This window comes from Fragaria vesca, unplaced genomic scaffold, assembly GCF_000184155.1.
Source record: "Fragaria vesca subsp. vesca unplaced genomic scaffold, FraVesHawaii_1.0 scf0512956, whole genome shotgun sequence".
NCBI classification, from domain to species: Eukaryota; Viridiplantae; Streptophyta; class Magnoliopsida; order Rosales; family Rosaceae; genus Fragaria; species Fragaria vesca.
The window spans coordinates 37,266-60,914 of record NW_004443397.1 but is presented as its reverse complement, the minus strand read 5'-3'; the positions used below and the strand labels follow the sequence as shown (position 1 = coordinate 60,914).

Below are 23,649 nucleotides of genomic sequence, written 5' to 3'. Positions count from 1 at the left end.
TATTTGTTTGAATCCCAGTAAACTACGCATTTGCGGCCACGTCACGTGGCCCCATCACGTAAAGCAGTGAGAATATTACCGCAAAAAGAATTACGTTTCAGGGAGAATATTACCGCGAAAAGAATTACTTTTTTAAGGACAAGGTCTCTGGCTCTAGTCATTGTTTGACCATGTCCTACGTGGCATACCGGTCAACAACGACTCCAAGACAAAGCTAGTTTGACTCTAAGCTCTGCAAATGGGCAGCAGAACAAGAGAAAGATGCTGTTTCAATTTCAAAAAAGAGAGAGATCTTACCGTTCCAGAACTACTACCCATGCTTAAACACAATCGTCTTCCTCTTTCTTCATAACTAATGTGGATCACCATGACTGGTTTCACCTATTTCACAATCATAGCAGTGTTCAGCTGCCCAGTTTTTACTTCTGAAGCTAAAATTTTGGTAAATTGTTTCTCTTTCCAAACCCATAAATCTATGTTTGTTAAGAGTTTCTTGGTGTTGATGTGGTTTTGTTTGTGATATTTGATCAGTGCTGGACTAGAGTTCATCAACTCTCGCCTCTTAATTGTGCATTTGAGTTGTTTGACTCCACCTTCTTCAATGATACAGAGGTGACTTTAAATACAACACTATGCTTCAGATTCACCATTGAATAGTTAAGTTTCATCAGACTAACTTATTGTGTGCTTTAGATGCTGGAAATTGTAAAGGGTGAGAAGGAGTTCAACACCCCTATCATTAGAGCTAACAGAGAGTTGGTTGCTTCAGTGAATGGAGGGTTGAGTGACCCCTCTTCTTTGGTGTTTAATTCTGGGTGGGGGAAAGAACAAGCACAAAATGTGACAAGAAGATTCTCTTATCCATCTCTTTCCGGCATACACAAACCGACAAGTGAAGAAGATATTGCCTACCTGAGTGTAAGTTAGTTGCTTCACTCTTATCTAATCTATGTGTTCTTTTACATTTGTATGACTAACTCATGTCTAGACCATATAAATTTATATCCTCATTAGGTCTAAGAGATGTGATTAACAAGGTGATAATTATAGAATTTTGATTGTCGCGAGTCTCATTGAGACTTTAAAACATAAATCTTTGTTGGGTGTTCATCAGATTCTTGAATTGGGAGAACTGATCAAGACAAAGCAAATCACATCTCTGGAGCTTACAGAAATTTTCCTGAAAAGACTTAAAAGGTAATGGTGCAAATAGTTCCTTGGTTTTCTATTTTCGTTAATATCCAGGACCTATCATGCTAATATGAACCTGATGCCTTGTTGAAATAGCAGGTATAATCATGCTCTTGAGGCAGTTGTGACTTATACTGAAGAATTAGCATACAAGCAAGCAAAAGAGGCTGATAATATGCTTGCAAGAGGAGTGTATCTGGGTACATCTCTTTTTTTATTGATGTGTCTTTCAACTCCTCAGCTATAGTAAATAAATTGTTAACATTTACGTATTGACTTTGTTTTTAGGTCCTCTACATGGGATTCCTTATGGTTTGAAGGATATAATTGCAGTACCCCACTACAGAACAACTTGGGGTTCCAAAAGCTTCAAAAATCAAGTTCTCAATATTGAAGCTTGGGTTTACAAAAGGTTCTAAACAATTTTTTGATTTTTTACTCTAATTAATCTTTGGCTTATTGGGATCTGCTTAACCCTCAGAGATTTTCATATAGTTTGTTTTGACTAGTGACAAGCTCAGTTTGCATGGCGAAACGTTTTTTTACCTCTAGCTAGATTCATTTTTACATATTTCTTGATGGTTGATCTTGCTATAAACAGATTGAAGTCTGCTGGGGCAGTCCTTGTTGCAAAGCTTGTTTCAGGATCCCTGGCATACGATGACATCTGGTTCGGCGGTAGAACAAGGAATCCATGGAATATTGAAGAGTTCTCTACCGGTTCATCAGCTGGACCTGCTGCCTGCACCTCAGCAGGTTTGTAGTAGACTAGTAGTCTTATCTTGGTTTAATCCATCAAACTTGGTTTTTTCCTTTTTGGGGTCTTATCTTGACTCAAAAGTTGAAACAATTGTCCTATGTTGCTCTTCAAAATCCACCTCATTCTAAACAAGACATCTTTCACAGGTATGGTGCCATTTGCAATTGGATCAGAAACAGCTGGCTCTGTGACGTATCCTGCTGCGCGCTGTGGAGTGACTGCATTGCGGCCAACATTTGGCACCACTGGCCGAACAGGTGTAATGAGCATATCAGAAAGCTTGGTACTCCTTCAGTCTTCATTTTTCATGCCCCTATTTTGTGATGCAGTACATGTTAGAATTTATAGCTTTACTGCTATAACAGGATAAGCTTGGTCCTTTCTGTAGAAGTGCCATAGATTGTGCAATTATTCTGGATGCTATTAGAGGGAAGGACCCGGATGATCTATCATCAAGAGACATTCCCTTTGATGATCCATTTTCAGTTGATATCACAAAACTTACTGTCGGATATCTAGAAGACGCCGAGATGGAGGTTAGTTAGGCATTAACATCTGAAGACCTTAACACTTATTTAGGATCCTATTTCATATGTGGAGCTTAAGACAGACTTGCTTTTCTCACAGGTAGTTCATGTTCTAGCCGCGAAAGGTGTAAAAATGATCCCTTTCAAACTAAATTACACAGTTGAATCTGTTCAAGGTATTCTGAACTTTACCATGGATGTGGATATGTTGGCTCACTTTGACGAGTGGCAGCGCTCGGGGCAGGATGAGGTTTATGAAGCTCAAGAACAGTGGCCTACTGAACTGCGTCGTGCACGCGTAATTCCAGCAGTAGACTATGTGCAGGTAATCACATTTCTAGTGTCACGCACGAACATAACATGTCAGATGTGCAGCATAAGTTACATGGCTCTAAACTTAATGTGCAGGCACAAAGAGCAAGGGGAAAGTTAATCCGGGAAGTGAGGGAGAGTTTTACTGTTGATGCATTCATCGGAAATGCGACTGATTGGGAGAGAGTTTGCCTTGGAAACCTTGTCGGCATCCCTGTGATCGTTGTCCCCACAGGTTTTAAGAACATATCACAGCCACATCCTAGCAACAGTAGGAGAAGGACTACTATCACCACAGGCATTTATGCCCCTCCTGAGAAAGACCACATTGTAAGCTCAACCCAGTTAACTTGATACTTGTTACAAGGGACTATGTCAAGAAATGTTAATGTATTATTACAACGGTTTTCTTGTGCAGGCTCTAGCATTAGCTATGGCTTTCCAATCAGTCACCGATCACCATAAGCAGCGTCCTCCTATCGATGATCTTGGACCAGATGACGTAATCCCAAATCCACCTTCAGTTACCAAGATGATCCAACCTCTAGCTTGACATGTTATGTCATTAGATATTTAAACTTCAAGCACGTTAGGACAACAAAGCAGCAGCAAAACAACTATTATGTATGGAACAATGTAACACCAAAATGTATGAACACCACTGTGTAATGATTTGTGATTAGGTCTCATAGTTTGTCAAAACAAAAATGATTAGTATCATAATCAATCGGGCAATTGGGCATCCATTATTGCTTAAGGTTTAGCTAATCAGTGTAATTAAGGACAGAAAATAAAAGAAAAAGGCAGTTTAGAAGTCATGCAGAACTACCAGGTGTCCCATCCTTATAAACTAGAGGTGTGACATGTGTCAATTGGGGCAGTTAATTTCCTTAATCCTGAAGCAGTTACAACCTACAACCAGTACTCCAAACCCTTCTTCCTATGAATTCCAGTAAACTCCACTTCTTCCCTGTTCGACTGCGTCACCAACCTTTCGCTCTGGCCAAAGCTTTTCTAAATATGGTAATTGTCTAACTCGCTCTCTATCTTTCTATTTAGTGTATCAGCAAGTTCCAGTTTTTCTGTCACCTCGTCAAGTAAGAATGCTTTCTTAATCTCGGACAATTACTTTTGAGTAGAAACTGATTGCTGAAGTTTAGGCCAAACTTGTGAAGATTGTAGAATGTTGTAGCTTATTTTCAGCGTCATTGAAAATGTAACATCATAGATTGTAGCCTAATGAACATATGCAAAACAGGTGAGAACTTTTAAAAATGTATGGAAAATGGTCTCCCAGAAAGTTAAAGCTCATTTGCCTAAGCATATGTTCAGGTAAAAGTATCAGTCAAAATGGCAAAGACATTCAAGTACTAATCCCATTTGAGATTCATTGCAAGTTTCTTATTCTGTTTCGTTGATCAGGACAGTGAGAAAAACGGTGAGTCACCTGAAAATATCACAGATGTTGCGTCCCTCAAAAGGGTGCTTGGGTTAATAGATGCCAACTTCTTTAGTGATGAGAAGGTGATTTGATCATAAGCTTTTAGTTTTCGTTCTGCTGACAAATGTTGAGATTTTTCATAATTGTGTTCTGTTTTTATCAACTTTAGTTGCTAGAGCTTGTGAAGGGTGCAAAAAAGTTCAATATCCCTACAATCAGAGCCAACCGAAAGCTTGTTGCTTCTGTTAATGGAGGGTTGAATGACCCGTCTTGTTTGGTCTTTGTTCCGGATTGGGGCATTGACAAAGCACAAAACCCAAGCAAAAGGTTCAAATGTTCTTCTCTCTCTGGGATTCAAAGACCACATGGTGATGATGACATTGCCTTTATGAGTGTAAGTTAAAGGCTCTCATGCTCTTTGTGTCACAATTAATTGCGAGCCTATTCACGCAACATTGGTTGATATATACTTTTTGAGTGAGTTTCAGGTTCTGGAATTGGGCGAGCTTATAAGGACAAAACAAATTACATCCCAGGAGCTTACTCAAATATTCATGCAAAGATTGAAGAGGTAAGTGTGAGTTGTAACAAACACGAGTTTCTTATGTGTGATCATGTATGTGAGACTTGATACATTGTGGAAACATAGGCACAATCCTGTTCTTGACGCAGTGGTTACCTACACTGAAGAGTTAGCTAACCAGCAAGCAAAAGAGGCTGATGGATTGCTCGCCCAAGGGGTGTATTTGGGTACATTTCTTTTCTGATTATAACCGGATAAACCGTCACACTTTATTGCCCTTGAAATTGTTATAGTAATCTATGCTGATTTGCTTACCTTCGCCTTAATTATACACATTTGTTTTTAGGTCCTCTCCATGGGATTCCTTATGGACTAAAGGATATAATATCAGTTCCCCACTACAAAACAACATGGGGTTCAAAAACTTACAAGGATCAAGTTCTTGACATGGAGGCCTGGGTTTACAAGAGGTCCTAAATCTCTCAAAAATTAATAACAGCTACATATTTTGGTCAAGTGGAAACTTTATTTTCTAGTATCTAAGAATGTTTTATCATTCATATGTGTACACGTAGGCTGAAGTCTGCAGGAGCAGTTCTTGTTGCGAAGCTTGCTTCTGGATCATTAGCTTATGATGACATCTGGTTTGGGGGTAGGACAAGGAACCCATGGAATATCAAGGAATTCACTACTGGTTCATCATCTGGACCTGCTGCTTGCACCTCAGCAGGTGTTTTCCAAATACAAGCTGATCAGCATTGTCATTTACTTCTGTTTCTCTTGAACTTTTTTGTTTCGATCGATAACTAATCTTTTGCTAGCTTATTCAAGTGCTTATCTGGTATCTATATGAGCTTTATAGATGTATGTGTATATAGGAGAAGTCTTTTAGTAGTAGTTGCTGCTTAAGAAGAGTTTTTTACAGGTATGGTACCATTTTCGATTGGATCAGAAACGGTTGGTTCCATGACTCTACCTGCTGCACGTTGTGGGGTGACAGCATTGCGTCCAACATTTGGGTGTGTGGGTCGAACCGGTGTTATGAGCCTATCAGAAAGCTTGGTACAGTTTTGATCTTCTTGTTCTTCTGCAGTACCAATGATATGTGTGATCTTAATCTTATGTTCTGATCTTCTTTGTATGTGTTTGATGTAGGATAAGCTTGGTCCTGTCTCCAGAACTGCCGCAGATTGTGCTATAATTCTGGATGCTATTAGAGGAAAGGATCCAGATGATCTTTCATCAAGAGACATTGCGTTTGAGGATCCTTTCCTGGTTGACATAACAAAGCTTACTGTTGGATATGTCGACGACGCTGAGCAGGAGGTATGGGGTCTGTTGACATTTTTATTGTTTTAATTTATGGCTGAGGCAAGATGATCAATAGACGTTTTGGCATTATTGAGCTTTGGAATAATCTTGTTGAACCTCCTCTCTATGCTTATGCCAGGTTGTTCATGTTCTAGCAACGAAAGGTGTTAATATGGTCCCTTTTAAACTGAAATATGAGGTTGATTCAGTTGGTATTGCCAGCTTTACTATGGATGTGGATACATTGGCTCACTTTGATGAGTGGCAGCGGTCAGGGAAGGATGATGATTTTGAGTCACAAGATCAATGGCCTCCTGAGCTGCGTCGTGCACGCATTTTTCCAGCAGTGGACTATGTCCAGGTTTGTTGCTTATCTACATGTCATGACAAACCTCGTTCTGGTGTATCCTGTGGATGAGCTCTTTTGACCTTTATAGTGGCATTCTAGTGGTCTGGTCAGGTTAGTTGTTTAGCCAGAATGAACTCAATGAAGATACCAAAGTTGAGATCTTTTATTGAAAACAGTGGTCCAAACAACCTTATAGTCAACTTTTATTAGCCAACTTTTTTGCCAAGTTAGCCGTCCAGTGTACTTGCTCATAATTTTGTCTGTTAGGCTCGTCAACATTCAAGATCATCGTTCATAACAGATTTAATTACTCGTTTCATAATCTACAGGCTCAGAGAGCAAGGGGGAAGTTAATTCGAGAAGTAAGAGAGGGCTTCACTGTTGACGCATTCATTGGCAATGCCACTGATTGGGAGAGAGTTTGTATGGGAAACCTGGTAGGGATGCCCGTAATCGTTGTTCCATCTGGATTCCCCAAGGTGTCTGATCCGCCTTGCAACGACTGTCGTCGAAGAGCCACAATCACCACCGGAATTTATGCTCCCCCTCACCATGATCACATTGTGAGTCTACTTTGTTTTACATTACATTCTTAGCAATAACAAGTCCAACTAGTAAGAACTAAAAAGTAAAACTCCTTGTGCAGGCCCTGGCATTGGCAATGGCATACCAGTCGGCGACTGATCACCACAAGCAAAGACCTCCCATTGATGATCTCGGACCAAATGACTTGAGCCAAAAGCGACCGAGAGTTTGTTAAGCACTAGCTCGCACGCTAGTGCATCTTCAAAAGCAATGTAACTGCCGCTTGCACTTGTTGGGAAATGTTCGATGCTAAAGCTAATTTTGTACTTTACAACTCTTATTATATAGAAGAGGTTCCATGCTGTAAAGTGTGTGTTGTTTGCCTAATCCTTTATGTGACGAAATTATTGTGTTGCTTAAGACATGTAGCTTCTTATTTTAATCGAATGTGTTGGTGTTTTGGTTATTATTTTTCTAGGAATAGTTAATATCAAAGCCATGTTAAGTTTAAAACACAGAATCTTCGTTTAATCACTTCAATGTGTAGCAGCAAGAGTGTTGATTCCAAACATTGGTTCATTAGGGTTCCTCCTCCCAAAAATTACTCCAAACAACCCCGAAAATCAAACGAAAACAAAAAAAAACAAATCACCCAGAAATTAAAAAAATCATAGATTCATGGTTGTCTGCAAAGAGAAGAACAGCAACAAGAAAGTGAGTGTAACGCGTACTTTGCCGTTTCTCTGTTCTTGTTTCGGTTACGCAAAGCAAGTCGGTTCAGTTTTTGGAAGAGTACCAGTTGCACTGTCACGGGTTTCTTCTTCCTCACTCAGACTCTGAGTTTTGTCTTTTACTCGTGGTCAGATTTTTTTACCCGAAATGGTAAAAAAGAGCTCCTGCCACATCCTGCATAGATATGTGAAATGTCACTGTTGTCTAAAAGCGTGATTACTTGAAAAAGAATAAAGCACATAAGAAAATCTTCATTAATCTCATGTCGTTAGAAAATTTATTTTGTGTCAGTATTTATGGATTCTGAAATTCGGTTAAAACAACGGACACATTTAATTTTGGACCCAACAAAAAAATTATCATTCTTACTTTTTTCTCTCATTTGGTCTTTGGTATAAATTATAAAATGATAGTTATTACGTCAATCATAATATCAATAGGGGTTGAATGTCAAAATGTTATACTGTTTGGTGTGGACAATTAAATCCTTATGCATATGCAGATTGTAATTACTTAATATTGTATTTTCATAATTGATTCTAAATTTTAAAGTACGTCCACTCTATGGCATGATTCAATCTCTTATGTCAATGTGAAAGTTTTTGTGTTTTAGCTAATTTGATCAACTTGTTTGACTTAGGCTACTTGACTGACCGTTGCAATTGTCTTTATTTCATTCATAGTGATCGTTCCTTCTATCAATGCTAAATCATGTATACACAAGAGCGCTCCTTACGCTAATTTCTCTCATGTGTTTTGTATGTTATCTCAATTTGTCTTTTTAGATAGATAGTTTTAATCCTTAGAGATATCGTTGTAAGTCAATATGATACTTTTTAGTCAAATACTAAATCAAATCTGACGCATACTTTTTCGTTACTTTTTGAGTAACGCGTACTGGTTTTGTCGATTTGATTTATGTGGTTACTAAGATCATTCAACCGTTACACTTATCTTTATTCTAGTTAACGATGATTGTTTCATCAATCAATGCTTAATGTCCAAGATCATGTAGTTCACCTCTTATATCAATTTACTACACGTGTCTTGTATTTAATCTCGGTTCGTCTTTTCAGACCGAATGATCATTACAGTTTTTGTTGTTAATCAATGCGAAACTTTTTGTCGGCTATTGTTAAATCATACAAGTGAAAGATTGTATAGTTTAGTCATCGAGTAAATAACATGCACAAATTTGTTGTTTTAGGCGTTATAAACCACCTACGTTTTGTTGTAACTTCATTCGATCGTTACATTTATCTTCAATTATTAATAAATTTTGTTTTGTTGACACAAATCACGTGTGTTCAATTATATAACTTTGATCAAGCATTTTTACTGCACGTTTGACTTGGGTACTCATAATTTGTTCATAGATATGATTCTATAATGCAGTTTTTATGCCAATTTAGACCACTTACGTATCTATATTCATAAATAAGGTATGCAGTAATGCCCAATCATGCATATGCAAGATCATATATACAATTCACTTTTTACTCCATTTTATTACGCGGTGATCATTTTTTTCCCCTTTTCCGTCTACTACAATCTTTATTTTTACTTTCTCATAATATGTTTTTTTTTTTTTTTTACCTGTTGAGCATTTATATGGGCAGAAGACCAACTTAATAGTGTTTGTTGGGCAGTTTGATGACGTCTTTATTCATCGATGAGCCGTGGAGGGGAGGAAATCAAGGTTTAGCATTTAGCAAAAATATGACATCATAAAACAGGCCGGTTAATTTGTCTCAATCCTTGTCAGAATATATTTAGGGATTAGAATGCAGGATTAGTATTTAGTTGCCGACGGGCTGTTTGGGTAATTCGCATTAAATCACAGCGTAATAAATGATGAAATTCCAGAAAAGGAAAGCAATTTCGTGTGGGCATTTTCACATCACAATGGTATTTTGGGTAATTAGTAGCGAAAACGGAGGTATAAAAATAAGGCCCTGGCTGGCTTCAGCTCGTCATCGTCTACTATATAATGTGAAACTCCGAAGCCATAACGAAGTCTCTCTGTGTTTATCTCTCTCATTCTCTCGCTCTCTCGCCGCTGTGATCCGCCGCTCCGACGACGCATTTGCACGAACTGAGGATCCAAAATCCGCCTGGATTAGATCCGAACCAGGAACTGACAGCCAGGCCCACCGGATCCGATCCTGCTTGGTATTCCTTCTCTCTCACATTTTCAGATCTCTCTCTATCTCTTCTCTCTCTATATGTATCTGTCTGTCTTCTCCGATCACTCATCGGAATTTCGTTGTTTTTTGTTACGCAATTGCGAGGTCTTTGACCGGAAAACTCCTCGCTCCGGCGAGCTGTTATGGATTGGATTGTAATTCGATAGAGATAGTGATTCAGAGTAGTGTCGTATTGAGCATGTCATTGTCGTATTGATTTGCATGCAATTGGATCTGTGATGTTGATGATTTGATAGGTGTGGCTCTGCATGTTGTGGTGGAGATAGTGATGTTGTTTTTGATTTATGATTGGATTGTGTTTTGGTTTGGTGTGGTGTAGATCTCTATCAATAATATAAGAAGCTGTTGAGATGGCATCGTCAACAGCTGGGTCCACGGGGTGGTTGAGAGGGAGGGTGAAGGCCGTTACGTCCGGCGATTGCCTTGTCATCATGGCTCTTACCTCTAGCAAGCCCGGACCACCACCTGAAAAAACCATCACGCTCTCATCGCTTATGGCTCCCAAGCTGGTAACAATTCATGTCTTTCTCTTGCAATTTCGGTTTTATGTTTATGTTTTCTCGTGATGGCTCGGTTTTTGTGAATTATTATGATTATGTGCAACTGTGGATTTGAATTGCTTAATTGTTTCTGCATTGATCGCTTGTGGTTTTGGTTGCTGAGATTTGTGTGTTTTGTTGTGTGTTATTGCTAGGCCCGTAGAGGCGGCATTGATGAGCCATTTGCATGGGAGAGCAGAGAGTACCTGAGGAAGCTCTGCATAGGAAAGGTACCTATTTTTTATCATCCACTTGTTGCCTCCTGTACTATGATTCATATCCATTCGACTGTGATAACCTAATGCATCCAACTCTCTGTATTGTTTCCAACAGGAGGTGACTTTCAAGGTGGACTATACGGTATCATCCATAGGGCGTGATTTTGGCTCTGTTTTCCTTGGTGACAAAAATGTTGCCATGCTTGTTGTTTCTCAAGGCTGGGCAAAGGTGTGTTGATCTTTTTAATTTTCTTTTAAGTTAGATGCTGCTAAGTTTTTATGTAATGTTTGCCTTTTATCTGAGTATATACTGAATCTTGTGCAGGTCCGGGAGCAACCTAACCAACCGAAACAGGGGCAACAGAAAATAGAAGCCAGTCCTTTCATTGCAGAACTGCTCCAACTCGAAGAGCAGGCAAAGACCCAGGGCCTTGGTCGCTGGAGCAAGGTTTTCATTTTTTAACACATTCACATTTTAGTGCTCTTAATCCGTAGTTTAAAATTTGCAATGAATGACAGCGAAAGCATGATCATTGTGTTCTGAATTGCAGGTTCCAGGTGCTGCTGAGGAATCTATTAGGAATCTACCTCCCTCTGCTATTGGCGATCCTAGCAAATTAGATGCCATGAGTCTGTTAAATGCAAACAAGGGCAAGCCCATGGAAGCTATTGTTGAGCAGGTTCGTGATGGCAGTACAGTCCGGGTCTACTTGCTTCCTGAGTTTCAGTTCGTCCAAGTATTTGTAGCCGGAATTCAGGTATGGATTAATATTCAGACGTCTTCAAATTCTGGTTTTTCTCTTTCGTTTTCTAATATTAGGATGAATCTTTAACATATGTATTTTTTTTTTTTTTTTCCAAATCAGGCCCCATCAGTGGGAAGGAGATCTATCCCAACAGAAACCGTCCCTGAAGCAGAAACGACCTCAGATAAAACAAATGAAGATGTCTCTGCTGAACCTCGAGCCCCTCTTACCTCTGCACAAAGGATTGCAGCTTCAACAGTATCGACCACGGAAACTGTTGCGGATCCATTTGCACTAGAAGCTAAATACTTTACGGAAATTCGTGTGTTGAATAGAGACGTAAGCAGATTTATGATAAATTTTATCTTTTTCGCATCGAGTTTATTTCAATTTCTGAATATTTTACTGGATATACAGGTTCGCATTGTTCTGGAAGGCGTTGACAAATTCAGCAATTTGATCGGGTCAGTATACTACCCTGATGGGGACTCCGCAAAAGACTTGGCGCTGGAGCTTGTGGAACATGTAAGAACATAAACTGTAGAGTTTTATTTCACATAAGCAATGATAATTTTGTACATATTACTGGAATTTGTAGGATGCTTGCTTTCAATTGTTGGTGCATTTATTTTATCTTGTAGACCTTTTATATTCTCTCAGACCAGACAGTTAACTTATGTAAGTTCTCCTAGAGGCATGCTGTTAATGCTTGAATTTTGTGTTATAGGGTTATGCAAAATATGTTGAATGGAGCGCAAACATGATGGAGGAAGAACCAAAGAAGCGGCTGAAGACTGCAGAGCTTCAAGCTAAGAAAAGCAAGTTGAAGATTTGGACAAACTATGTACCTCCGGCAACAAATTCGAAGCCAATTCATAACCAGAACTTTACAGGAAAGGTAATATCGTAAAATTTATTGTGTGGAAAGTTATGTATTTATTATCCTCTTTCAAATGCATGCTTATGTATATCAATCAGCCCCTTCTTCATATATACACGTGTAATGGTTTTTGGTTTCTTCCAGGTTGTGGAGGTTGTAAGTGGTGACTGTGTTATTGTGGCCGATGATTCTATTCCATATGGTAGTCCCCTAGCAGAGAGGAGAGTAAATCTTTCGAGTATTAGGTGTCCAAAAATGGGTAATCCTCGTAAAGAGGAAAAGCCAGCTGCATATGCCCGTGAAGCAAAGGAGTTCCTTAGAACACGCCTTATTGGACGCCAAGTATGAGAGGCACTTTGGATATATTCTTCCTTGGTGATATAATATTAAAAATCTTAATCTTTGGTGGTATATTCTTATATTTTTATTTTTCTATTTTTTCCAGGTCAATGTCCAAATGGAGTACTCGAGAAAGGTCAGCCCAGCAGATGGAGCTACAGTTGCTAATGGACCTACAGATTCCAGGATAATGGATTTTGGATCAGTCTTCCTTGCAACCCCTAGTAAAGCTGAGGGAGATGATGCAGCAACTCCTGCTTCATCAGCCAGCCAGCAGTCTGGGGTGAATGTTGCTGAGCTTGTGGTTGCACGTGGCTTTGGTAGTGTTATTAGACATCGAGATTTTGAGGAGAGATCAAGCTATTATGATGCCCTTCTTTCTGCGGAGGCACGTGCTACTGCTGGCAAGAAAGGAATGCATTCTTCCAAGGAACCCCCAGCCATGCACATAACAGACCTAACAACGGTGAGAAATACAATATAATTTTTAAAAGTAATCCATGTTTTCCGTGTAATTTAGTAAACATCTCTCGGTCGTTCCTTGATTGATGTCTCTCTCTCTCTCTCTCTCTCTCTCTCTCTCTCTCTCTCTGTGTCAGGCATCGGCCAAGAAGGCCAGAGATTTCTTGCCATTCTTACATCGAAGTAGGAGAATCCCTGCTGTTGTGGAATATGTGCTCAGTGGTCATCGATTTAAACTATTGGTTCCTAAGGAAACATGTAGCATTGCTTTCTCGTTCTCTGGTGTAAGATGTCCTGGTCGTGATGAGCCCTATTCGAATGAAGCAATTGCACTAATGAGGCGAAGAATAATGCAGAGAGATGTTGAGGTAAGTCTTATTTAGCATTCATATATTGGCTTTCCTCTTTGCTCTATATTTACTTTCTGAGATTGTTATCACTATGCAGATTGAGGTGGAAACTGTTGATAGAACTGGAACTTTCTTGGGATCTTTATGGGAATCGAGGACAAATATGGCGATTGCCCTCGTTGAAGCTGGTCTTGCAAAATATACATCCTTTGCAGGCAGTGACAGGATCCCAGATGCCCACCTGCTTGAACAAGCTGAGAAAAATGCAAAAAATAAGAAACTGAAAGTATGTGAACCAGCATATTAGTTTCATTATTATTTTTTAAATAGGGATAGACTTTATAATGCTGTCTTCCTGTTTATGATGCTGGCATACGTTTTCTTGCAGATTTGGGAGAACTATGTTGAGGGAGAGGAAGTTCCAAATGGTAAACCAACTGATACCAAACAGAAGGAAGTGCTTAAGGTATGGGGTTGCTCCGAGTTTAGCACACATTTTCACATTTTTTCCATGTGGTGTAACGTGTTAAAATATAATTGCATCATCTGTCCTGTTCTGAATTTTCAGGTAGTAGTTACAGAAGTCCTGGAGGGTGGTAAATTTTATGTTCAGACAGTTGGGGACCAGAAGATATCTTCTATTCAGCAACAGCTTGCTTCTTTGAACCTTCAAGAAGCTCCTTTAATTGGTGCTTTTAATCCAAAGAAGGGTGATGTTGTCCTTGCTCAATTTAGTGCAGATAATTCCTGGAACCGAGCAATGGTGAGTTACATCAGTAATACATCAGTCTTAGTTTTCAGTTATTAAAATGAAAATTCAAATCTTGTGGTTGTATATCTGTTCTTTCCCTTTCTGTTTCTCTAGTTTCAAAACATTATCAATTTTAAGCATATATTAAACGTGTAACTTTGAATCCCTAGGAATTACTATGAAGATTTATTTTCAGTCTTTTTAATTAGATTTAAATCTCTCATATCATATATTATCAGAGCAGATTCCTGCTTTTCTTAAATATATATATATATATATATATATATATATATATTAATATCTGTGGTTTATTTGGACCAAGTCTTACAAGCTTTTTAATTGATATGCAAAGATTGTCAATGGTCCTCGAGGACCAGTGGAATCCGCTAAAGACAACTTTGAAGTGTTCTACATAGATTATGGTAATCAAGAGTTTGTCCCGTACAGTCAGTTACGGCCTCTTGATTCTTCTGTTTCCGCAACACCTGGTCTTGCCCAACTTTGCAGCCTTGCATATCTTAAGGTCCCCACCTTGACCCAGGACCATGGTGAAGAAGCAGCAGAGTTTTTGAGTGAGTACACATTATCCAAAGAGTTTTCGGCCATGATTGAGGACCGGGACTTGACAGGAGGCAAAGTTAAAGGCCAGGGAACTGGACCTGTTCTTTTGGTAACTCTAGTTGCTGCTAATGAAGAGATCAGTATAAATGCTGCCATGCTCCAGGTATGAATTTCTAGTCCTCTTTTGAGTAACTTGTAAAGCTTGTCTCTTGTAATCTTTTGTTTGACAATACCTACTATTTTGTTGTTACACATCATATGCACATCGTCATAAAAAGAACCTGTAAAAGCATCCATAAAAGAAAATATTATCTCTCACTTGATGAAGATTGGATACTTATATTCGCCATCTTCATATTTAAAAATCATAGGAAGGTTTAAGATGTATTGTGGGAACTTCACACATTATGCTCAAGGTGCCTGTTACTTTTCTTTTGTTACATAGTCTAGTTTTACTATCACACTGCCTTTCGCTCTGATGTTGCTCATTCTCAATCAATCAGTATCCTGATCATATAGGAGTGTTCTACAGAATCTCATTGTTTTCTTCTTCATGTTGTGTAATTTTCAGGAGGGACTTGCTAGGCTAGAGAAGAAGAAGAAATTTGACACCAAGGATCGCAAGGCGGCACTCGACAACTTGGAGAAGTTCCAGGAAGAAGCACAGACTAATCGACGAGGGAACTGGCAGTATGGACATTATGATTCCGAAGAAGAGGAAATTGTTCCTCCTGTCAAAAAGGGTGTTGGCAAGCGATGAACATAGAATACTAGTGGTGAAAAACTAAGGTTACAGGCAACCCTGTCACCGAAAATGAGTTAAGTTATACACAGCTTTTAGAGCAAGAGAAAAAGAGAAAAGGAAAATGTTGCAGCTAGACTTGGTTAAGTTTTGTTTTCAGTATGCGGATTGTGTTTTTCTGTTAGAAGAGGAAACTATTATTTCTATACATTTCTAATAAGTTGTGAACTCTGCCCATGTATGTGGTAAGTCTCCTTTTTGAGGCCAGCATAGACAATTTTGTCTGCCGACTAAAAGCTTGGATTCTGTGCTTTACATTCTAATATGGATTTCGGTAAGGCTTGCTCCAATCTTCATTTAAATTGAAAGTGGAATATTGATACAGTTTTGTGTGCTTCGCCGGTATTTGAAGTCTAGGCTTTGAAGGTGCCTGAACCTAAACCCTAAACCTCATACAGAAAATCCCCAAAATAAATAGTTATGTTAGTACGCAATTGCCATATTAGCCAAAATCTCATTTTTGGTTTTCCCCAGTGTGACTTGGAACAAAAGTTGTATGAAGGAGGAATCCTATAGCGATCACATAGAACACATTCAAGCAGCTCATGCTAATGCCATGAACAGAAGTATTACAAGCACTTATCTACAAAATTGTCGATCTACCATACAAAAATGGATCCTCGAATGAACAATTCCCCGGTAAGAGCTCTCCACAAGCTGAATTCGTCTTTCAAATTACTGATCATTTCATTTTTTTTAGACTATAGTTACTAATAACGCTTTTGTTAACAAATTGCTGGGATTCGTGTTTGATAGAGCATTTTGATCATGGTTCGTTGGGAAGAAGAAGAACTCCCTCTGACGATTCCAGCTTCCACCACCATTATGCAACTGAAGGTCTTGATTTGGCAAAGAATAGATAGAATCGCAATCGCTGCCGATAGGCAAGACCTGTACCTGGAAAACGGGGCCTTGTTAAGTGATGAAATGAGTGTGCAACATTGCGGCATTGCTAATGGTTCCGTCCTCATCGTGGTTAAGAAAATAGCAGTCACAATCAAGGTAGCCGACGATCGTTCCTTGGAGTTGGTGGTCGATGAAGATGTCACTGTGGGCACCTTGAAAGGTTATCTTGTGTTCTATCATGTGGATATTGAAAACAAGGCACTACAAATGTCGTATGAGGGTAATGATGTTGTTCTTGATGATCGTTCCTATTTGTGGGCTGCTGGCATTGTGGAAGGCACCTCTTTATCTCTGGTCAGAGCCTGAAAGAATTGAGGATAGACGAAGAATGTCATAGATTATAAGTCATTTTAATTCATCAATACTATAGTATAGTATGGTCTCGAAACATTATGAACTTGTATTGTATTCTACAAGGCTCTACCGAAGAAGCTCTTACAATGTTTCCTAGCTATTATCAAATGGATGAGGATAACCTTCGAATTTTCAATATGCTAATAGGTTATGTTATAAACTTACTTATTGTAGACAAATGTATTACAAATGAAATACTTGTGTTATACCGAGCCTCTTAACTATAAAGGTTTATAAATTATAACTAAGTAGGACATTAAATTAATAAGATAAATGATCAATTGGATCGAGAGAGTGAGTAACCAAGTGAGAGGTTATAAAGAACCACCTCTAGGTCAGACCTTAAAAAAAAAAAAAAATCCCACCTCTAGTTAGGTTCATAGACGTCTTACATGAATACTCGTCCGGTGATGACCTCATGAGGTCGGTGAGGTCAAAAACCTAAGTAAATGCCTGGACGAACTATGTTACCTATAGCTAATTTTGCTCCCTAAATCTTGCTCTATACAACAAGGGTTGAAATTCTCATACTAACCTATTGTCATGTCTTCTTAGTCATTAAATAATGTTAAATAAACTAAAAATTTGTGATTCTATTTTTTGAACTACAAAATTTTGACCTCACCTCTCATATAACTTCACTATTTTTCTTTTTTTTACATAGAATGACTAGACTTTTTTTTTTGTAAAACAGAATGACTAGACTTTTGATACATAAGAATTTTATTTGGCGACGAAGAAAACAATAGTGGGACTATTCAAATGAAAGACTTGCTCTCTCTCTTTTTTTTTTTTTTTGCCGTTTTAAGTCTGAAAATGAAGATAATTTGTATTAAATAGAAGTTTCCCCATAAAAAGAAAAAACTAAAATAACAAACAGCCGACCCGATAGTCAATTGGGCTTTAGGCCGGTCCAAACAACAGTAATAGAATCGATGCGTCAAGTGTTTGACGTGGCGGCACGGCATTGGCGCGCTGAACGTGGCGCGTAATATGATTGGCCGAAGCTACTCGAAAGCAGTGTCGTTACAGATCTATATGAACAACTGACCCGAGAAAAAGATCTGAACATCTCAGAGAGAGAGAACCAGAGAGAAATAGAGAGAGAGAGAGAGAGAGAGAGAGATGGCTGGGATTCGCTCCGGCGTCGTTTCGGTGCTCTTCGTGCTCTTTGCCTGCTTCGCTTTCCAGCACCTTTCTGCTTCCGACGATACGGTACTGATTCTTCTTCTTCTTAGTAGTTGTTTCCGATTTGAATCTGTAGTTCTCAGATTCAAATTTCAGTTGCTTATGGATTTGGTTTTGGTTTGTAGGTGTTTTACGATTCGTTCGACGAATCATTTGAGGGGCGATGGACCGTGTCTGGCAAAGACGAATATCAAGGTCAGTGTTTCCTTCACTTTAAAGATCGGTGATTTTGAATCGTGTTGGATCCTGTTATGATTGATCTGAATGATCTGTGGATATCGAACTCAAACATTGCGTTTAGCTGTAGCAGCTTTTACTATTTGTTTAGTCGTGGAGTCTAGTTATTAGATTGATTTAGGAATGAGCTATTAGGCATTGTTTAGAGAGATGAGATCCAAGTTGTGTTGATAAGAATGATCCACAGTGTGACTAGTAGTAATTGACTGCAACAACTCAATTTCGAATTAGGTTTAATACTTGTGTGATGAAACATTGGGAGTGTTGGTCATTGCTTGAACCCAATCACATGCCTTGAGTCTCTATGATAATGCCACACTTGATATACTTTCAAATGTCTGTCATGTCTGTCTGATTTTATATAGATGTAGTGATAGAATGGGGGTTTATATAGTGGAATGTTTGCTGATCCAATGATTTAAACTTTCTTTCGTTAGGAAAATGTTTCCGGACTATTGCATTGTTCTTTTGCAGACTGTGAACCTATGTTTCATGATCGAGTATTTATATTTTTATTATTATTTTTGTTTAGGTGTTTGGAAGCACTCAAAGAGTGAGGGCCATGAGGATTTTGGGCTTCTTGTGAGTGAGAAGGCCAAGAAGTATGCAATAGTTACGGAGGTTGATGAGCCTGTGAGCCTCAAGGATGGGACTGTTGTCCTCCAATTTGAGACTCGTCTCCAGAATGGGCTTGAATGTGGTGGTGCCTATCTGAAGTACCTTCGACCCCAGGAGGCTGGATGGGAACCTAAGATATTCGACAATGAGTCTCCGTATTCTATCATGTTTGGACCTGACAAGTGTGGGCTTACAAACAAGGTTCACTTCATCTTTAAGCATAAGAATCCCAAGAGTGGAGAGTATGTTGAACACCATCTTACCACCCCACCCTCTGTTCCAGCTGACAAACTTTCTCATGTGTACACTGCCATCATCAAACCTGATAACGAGTTGATAATTCTGGTCGACGGGGAGGAGAAGAAGAAGGCCAACTTCTTATCAGCTGATGATTTTATGCCTCCACTTATCCCTACCAAGACAATTCCTGATCCAGAAGATAAGAAGCCTGAGGATTGGGATGAGAGAGCCAAAATTCCGGATCCTAATGCAGTTAAACCTGATGATTGGGATGAGGATGCACCCATGGAAATTGAAGATGAGGAAGCAGAGAAACCTGAAGGATGGTTGGATGATGAACCTGAGGAGGTAGAGGATCCTGAAGCCACAAAGCCAGAGGATTGGGATGACGAGGAGGATGGTGAGTGGGAGGCCCCAAAGATTGACAATCCCAAGTGTGTGACTGCCCCTGGTTGTGGTGAATGGAAGAGGCCAATGAAGAGGAATCCAGCTTACAAGGGAAAATGGCACGCACCACTCATCGATAACCCCAGTTACAAGGGTATCTGGAAGCCTCAGGAGATTCCAAACCCTAGTTACTTTGAGCTCGAGAAACCCAACTTTGAGCCCATTGCCGCCATCGGAATTGAGATCTGGACCATGCAAGATGGTATATTGTTTGACAACATTTTGATTACTAAAGATGAGAAAGTTGCCAGTTCATACAGAGATACCCTGTGGAAGCCAAAATATGAAGTTGAGAAGGAGAAAGAGAAGGCTGAGGAAGATGTTCCTAGTTCAGAAGGTCTATTAGCCACTGTCCAGGTACGTGGTTTCTTAGCTTTTAAGTGATACATTTTTTATGCCAAAAGATATTATGGTTGCCTCGTACAGTGAGTAATATGTTATTGTCAACTTCCTGCAGAAGAAGATATTTGACATTCTATACAAGGTTGCAGATGTTCCCTTCTTAGCTGCTTACAAGACTAAGATAGTTGTAAGTCATTAGTCCATTGTTTCTTCAATTCATTTTGATGATGAATTTGTGTAGTGTGTCCTAATATCCAAGCTTCTTTTGCAGGATCTCATTGAGAAGGCAGAGGAACAACCCAATATCACGCTTGGTGTGATCGGCTCCATTGGTGTGATCATCTTAACAGCACTTTTCATGATCCTTTTTGGTGGAAAGAAACCCGTGAGTCTCGAATAACCTCATAAGTGCCAACCTCTTTTCTGTTCTGGTTGTTGATGTTGTTACTGTTGCTAAATGTTGGTTTGTCTTGTGCAGGCCAAGGTTGAGAAGAAACCCGCTGTTGCCGCTGAGGCTTCTGGAAGTGGTGCAGAGAAGAAAGAAGAGAGTGAGAAGGAAGGTTCTTCTGGTGAGAACGAGAAGGAGACCGGTGCTGCTCCTCGTCGGAGGACAGGACCCAGACGTGAAAACTGAGTGAAAAGAGAGAGGAAAAGCTAGCTACTACTGATTACATGAAATTTTGAGCTTAGCTGTGTTTTTGTAGGTCATTCTTGGCTGTTGGTTTGTTTTTTTTAGCCTTTTCTGTTGAGACAGTAATATGCATCAGGAGTGTAAATGACATTGCTGTTATAGTTCCTTTCGAGTGACCAAGTAAAACATTTACTTCCGACAGTTTGATTCTTTTATGTACCGTCTAGAAGTTTATTATGAATGGCCACAAATTGGAAATGTAGTAGTCTGATACTTCTTCCCCACCCAGAATGATAGTGATTAGTTTCTGAAACATGAAAGTATCGAGCAAAGCAGATGGAAATCGCAGTCGACACCCTAGAACTGTTCTTTCTCCATTGACAATTGAATTCGTTTAGGTGTTGGCGATTTCTCTATAAACCCAAGCTGGAATTGGGATGTTGTTTAGTTGTTCAACAAAATCTCTTCCAAGTAAGGAAATGCTCGTAACCAAAAAAAAAAAAGAACAAAGGAAATGCTCCCAACGAAATTTGGAGTGCTAAAATCCACAATATTAGGTGGACACGCCTCATATTTTTATATTTTAGAGAAGGTTCTAGGCCTTGACTTTTCAGAGCTGGGTACCCTTTCTCTCTCGCTCCGCCAATGCAACGTCGTTTTTCGTTTCTGCGTTCGTTTCTCATGCTTGCCCAGAAGGGTTAAACCTGACGTTAAAACCTTCATTTGCTTCATTCAATTCAACCTCATCGCAAAGCGTTGAACTCGGTTCAGTTGTGTTGGTTTTGTAAAGCCATTGGAACATGCACTCCAAGTGCTTGTGAAAATGTTTGTGAGACGATTCAAGGGGATTGCTGGGATGCATTTCCTCTTTGATAAAATGTGAAATTTGGTGACTTGGACTTGAATGATTGCATGGATAGTCACATTCATTCAAACAAAAAGTGGGTTTGAGGGGTTAGGCCTATTCAATATGACTGAAGATGGCATGAGGACTTTATCCCATCTATATGCTTGATGGTTTGGGTTTAGGCTTTCCTTTTCAGGTACTCAGAAGAACCTGGTTCCACCATGAGCTCAAGGTCTAGGACTACAAGACCCTTCTCTTTGGTGACGACCCCCAATGTCTTGGGTATCAGGTAATAATCGATGTCTTATGTGAAATATTGTGAATTTTCTGTGTTTCTAGGAAATGGATTCATTAGGAATTGATGTACTTTGTTTTTATGTACATGAGTTACTTTCAAGGAATTAGTAATGATATTGATAATGGCATCTCTCCTAAACTATGAACCTAAATGTCTCCGAAAACCTACACGGATGTTTACCTTGTAACTCTCATTGTTATATTTAGTTATGCTTCATTCTTGTATTCTGTTTTTGATTTTTTATTTATTCTCTTAAAGTTTGCAAAAGATTCGAAAAATTCTGGAACTAGAGGTTTGTTGTTTTCATATCTTTTCGGAAAAAAAATGCCAGCACCATTACATGGGGAGCCTCCATGAAGGACATGTCCAGTATTGACCCGAGGCATTGAGCAATTGGTTTTGCTTTGCAGTTTCATAGTGTGCAGGAGTTTTCATAATTCAAACTATGTTTTCGGAAACAAAAATTTTATCTCCTTTTTTTGTCTTTTGTTTTGTTTCTTTTCAAACGATGATCAAAATTGGAATAGTAACTGTAATCATCATATGTCTCTTTCAATTTACAGTAGCAATCAAAATTTTCCTAAAAAATAAGTGAATTTCTGTTTTGTAATTAATACAGATGTTGCAGGTATCTGAGTGGATGCTCGCCCATAATGAGTTTGAGTTATTAGATTCGGATTATGCAGTCCACCTTGTCTTGATGGCAAAAGTCTTTGGTATTGATGCTGCAGAACGGTACTTTGAAGGTTTACCTCCTAATGCAAAAACTAGTGAGACATATACTGCTCTCCTTCACTGCTATGCTGCAGCAAAATTGACTGAAAAGGCTGAGGACCTCTATGAGGGAATCAAGGATTCTAAGTATTCAATTGAGGACAAATATAGAAATCCATGCATCCATAACACACAGTTCTCTATAGAAAGCCTGAACCAAAAAGGAAACCCTGACTAGAAACACAATAAGCTAGTGACTGCTCAATTTGCCTGATGGTTTTTGCTACTGTCTCTGCATTTCAAAAATAGATGTTCAAACAATATACTTAATATGATGCATGATTTGCCATAGTCCCGGTATACCAGTGTTTAATGTTGTGGTCTTCTTGAACCTGAAATTTCAAATGTTTTATATGCAGTTATCAAATTTGTGTGACAATAAACCCACAAGGTAGCTTGAGTGCCTGAGGCTGAATCAACATGGTTCCATGTAGTGTGAAACTTGCGTAGAGCAAGAAACCAATTTGAACACGAGTAAGGTCAGCTTCATTTCCATTCTTAAACTATTTCATTATTGATTCAAACTTTTTATATTTTTTACCTGGATAACGTGCTAGTGAAGCTACTAGGCCATACTGTTCATGTAGACACATTTGCCATTTGGAGCTGACAGTTGAACATACAAAATGTAATACATGTTATATAGCTTTGGGTAACAGGTATTTCAAAGACTTGATCGATAAATGGAAGTGACAACAACTCTCGCTTGTATAGTGGATTTTATTTCCATTTTATGCTGAGTTGCTGTCTAGCTGACATATCACTGCCATGTTCTAATTACAGTCTCCTATCTTGATGTTCCGACAAATGGGGAAGGCTGATCTCTCAAATGTGCTGCAAATGAAAGGACATTGCATCTGTATTCTGGTTGATATACAACAGAGGGCAGAAGGTCTCTAGAACACAGAGGACTACCATATGTCTTGATGCATATATGGTTATTTGCTTTTTGGTTTTGTTTTGTGGCCTGGAATGTATATTTGTGGAATTGTGGACTGGAGTGCAAATATTTGATTGTATTTTACTATTTAGTTTCCAACTTTCCACGAGCAAATCACGTGCCACGTTTAATGGGCCAATGGGTTTGCCTTAATCCAATCTTAAATAGGTAAAACGAGGGCTTATTTGTAATTCCTCGCCCCTTAATCACTGATCAAATGCTAATCTCACTATAAAAGAAACCCTCGATTCTCTTTTGCCGATAATTTGCAAGAGGGTGAGGTTGAAAACTATGTCAGGGG

General features: G+C 39.0%; 4 protein-coding genes across 4 annotated transcripts; all 4 read left to right on the top strand.

The window, feature by feature from the left end:
- The first annotated feature begins 240 nt into the window (after positions 1-240).
- On the top strand, positions 241-3,578 carry LOC101314239 (glutamyl-tRNA(Gln) amidotransferase subunit A-like). The gene is made up of 12 exons (XM_004309441.1): positions 241-442; positions 532-612; positions 694-918; positions 1,115-1,197; positions 1,291-1,391; positions 1,480-1,603; positions 1,793-1,947; positions 2,098-2,234; positions 2,317-2,487; positions 2,579-2,803; positions 2,887-3,120; positions 3,209-3,578. Exons 1-12 carry the CDS (start codon positions 356-358, stop codon positions 3,341-3,343), a joined length of 1,758 nt encoding a protein of 585 aa, XP_004309489.1. The 5' UTR covers positions 241-355; the 3' UTR covers positions 3,344-3,578.
- A 497-nt stretch (positions 3,579-4,075) lies between these two features.
- LOC101309694 (glutamyl-tRNA(Gln) amidotransferase subunit A-like) lies at positions 4,076-7,174 on the top strand. The gene is made up of 12 exons (XM_004309507.1): positions 4,076-4,122; positions 4,218-4,314; positions 4,401-4,625; positions 4,720-4,802; positions 4,881-4,981; positions 5,101-5,224; positions 5,330-5,484; positions 5,680-5,816; positions 5,910-6,080; positions 6,205-6,426; positions 6,744-6,977; positions 7,061-7,174. The coding sequence occupies exons 1-12, from the start codon at positions 4,076-4,078 to the stop codon at positions 7,172-7,174; spliced, it is 1,710 nt and encodes a 569-aa protein (XP_004309555.1).
- Positions 7,175-9,703: 2,529 nt separating this feature from the next.
- On the top strand, positions 9,704-15,765 carry LOC101313948 (staphylococcal nuclease domain-containing protein 1-like). Its single transcript, XM_004309440.1, has 17 exons — positions 9,704-9,843; positions 10,198-10,387; positions 10,573-10,647; positions 10,751-10,864; positions 10,961-11,083; positions 11,187-11,393; positions 11,502-11,720; positions 11,799-11,906; positions 12,109-12,279; positions 12,406-12,603; positions 12,707-13,066; positions 13,200-13,430; positions 13,510-13,698; positions 13,801-13,878; positions 13,981-14,175; positions 14,516-14,887; positions 15,296-15,765. Exons 2-17 carry the CDS (start codon positions 10,229-10,231, stop codon positions 15,482-15,484), a joined length of 2,988 nt encoding a protein of 995 aa, XP_004309488.1. The 5' UTR covers positions 9,704-9,843; positions 10,198-10,228; the 3' UTR covers positions 15,485-15,765.
- A 2,096-nt stretch (positions 15,766-17,861) lies between these two features.
- On the top strand, positions 17,862-20,771 carry LOC101313666 (calnexin homolog 1-like). The gene is made up of 6 exons (XM_004309439.1): positions 17,862-18,001; positions 18,100-18,169; positions 18,744-19,873; positions 19,974-20,045; positions 20,130-20,243; positions 20,337-20,771. The coding sequence occupies exons 1-6, from the start codon at positions 17,912-17,914 to the stop codon at positions 20,490-20,492; spliced, it is 1,632 nt and encodes a 543-aa protein (XP_004309487.1). The 5' UTR covers positions 17,862-17,911; the 3' UTR covers positions 20,493-20,771.
- The last annotated feature ends 2,878 nt before the right edge of the window (positions 20,772-23,649 follow it).

Bases quoted from the DNA above. Each gene is read 5' to 3' on its own strand.
- LOC101314239 (XM_004309441.1), top strand. From the start codon at position 356: ATGTGGATCACCATGACTGGTTTCACCTATTTCACAATCATAGCAGTG. The intron at 2,488-2,578 runs GTTAGTTAGGCA...CTTTTCTCACAG, and splicing joins TAGAAGACGCCGAGATGGAG to GTAGTTCATGTTCTAGCCGC. The intron at 3,121-3,208 runs GTAAGCTCAACC...TTTCTTGTGCAG, and splicing joins CTCCTGAGAAAGACCACATT to GCTCTAGCATTAGCTATGGC.
- LOC101309694 (XM_004309507.1), top strand. From the start codon at position 4,076: ATGGTCTCCCAGAAAGTTAAAGCTCATTTGCCTAAGCATATGTTCAG. The intron at 4,315-4,400 runs GTGATTTGATCA...TATCAACTTTAG, and splicing joins ACTTCTTTAGTGATGAGAAG to TTGCTAGAGCTTGTGAAGGG. The intron at 6,427-6,743 runs GTTTGTTGCTTA...CATAATCTACAG, and splicing joins CAGCAGTGGACTATGTCCAG to GCTCAGAGAGCAAGGGGGAA.
- LOC101313948 (XM_004309440.1), top strand. From the start codon at position 10,229: ATGGCATCGTCAACAGCTGGGTCCACGGGGTGGTTGAGAGGGAGGGTG. The intron at 10,648-10,750 runs GTACCTATTTTT...TGTTTCCAACAG, and splicing joins GGAAGCTCTGCATAGGAAAG to GAGGTGACTTTCAAGGTGGA. The intron at 10,865-10,960 runs GTGTGTTGATCT...AATCTTGTGCAG, and splicing joins TTTCTCAAGGCTGGGCAAAG to GTCCGGGAGCAACCTAACCA.
- LOC101313666 (XM_004309439.1), top strand. From the start codon at position 17,912: ATGGCTGGGATTCGCTCCGGCGTCGTTTCGGTGCTCTTCGTGCTCTTT. The intron at 19,874-19,973 runs GTACGTGGTTTC...AACTTCCTGCAG, and splicing joins GTCTATTAGCCACTGTCCAG to AAGAAGATATTTGACATTCT. The intron at 20,244-20,336 runs GTGAGTCTCGAA...TGTCTTGTGCAG, and splicing joins TTTTTGGTGGAAAGAAACCC to GCCAAGGTTGAGAAGAAACC.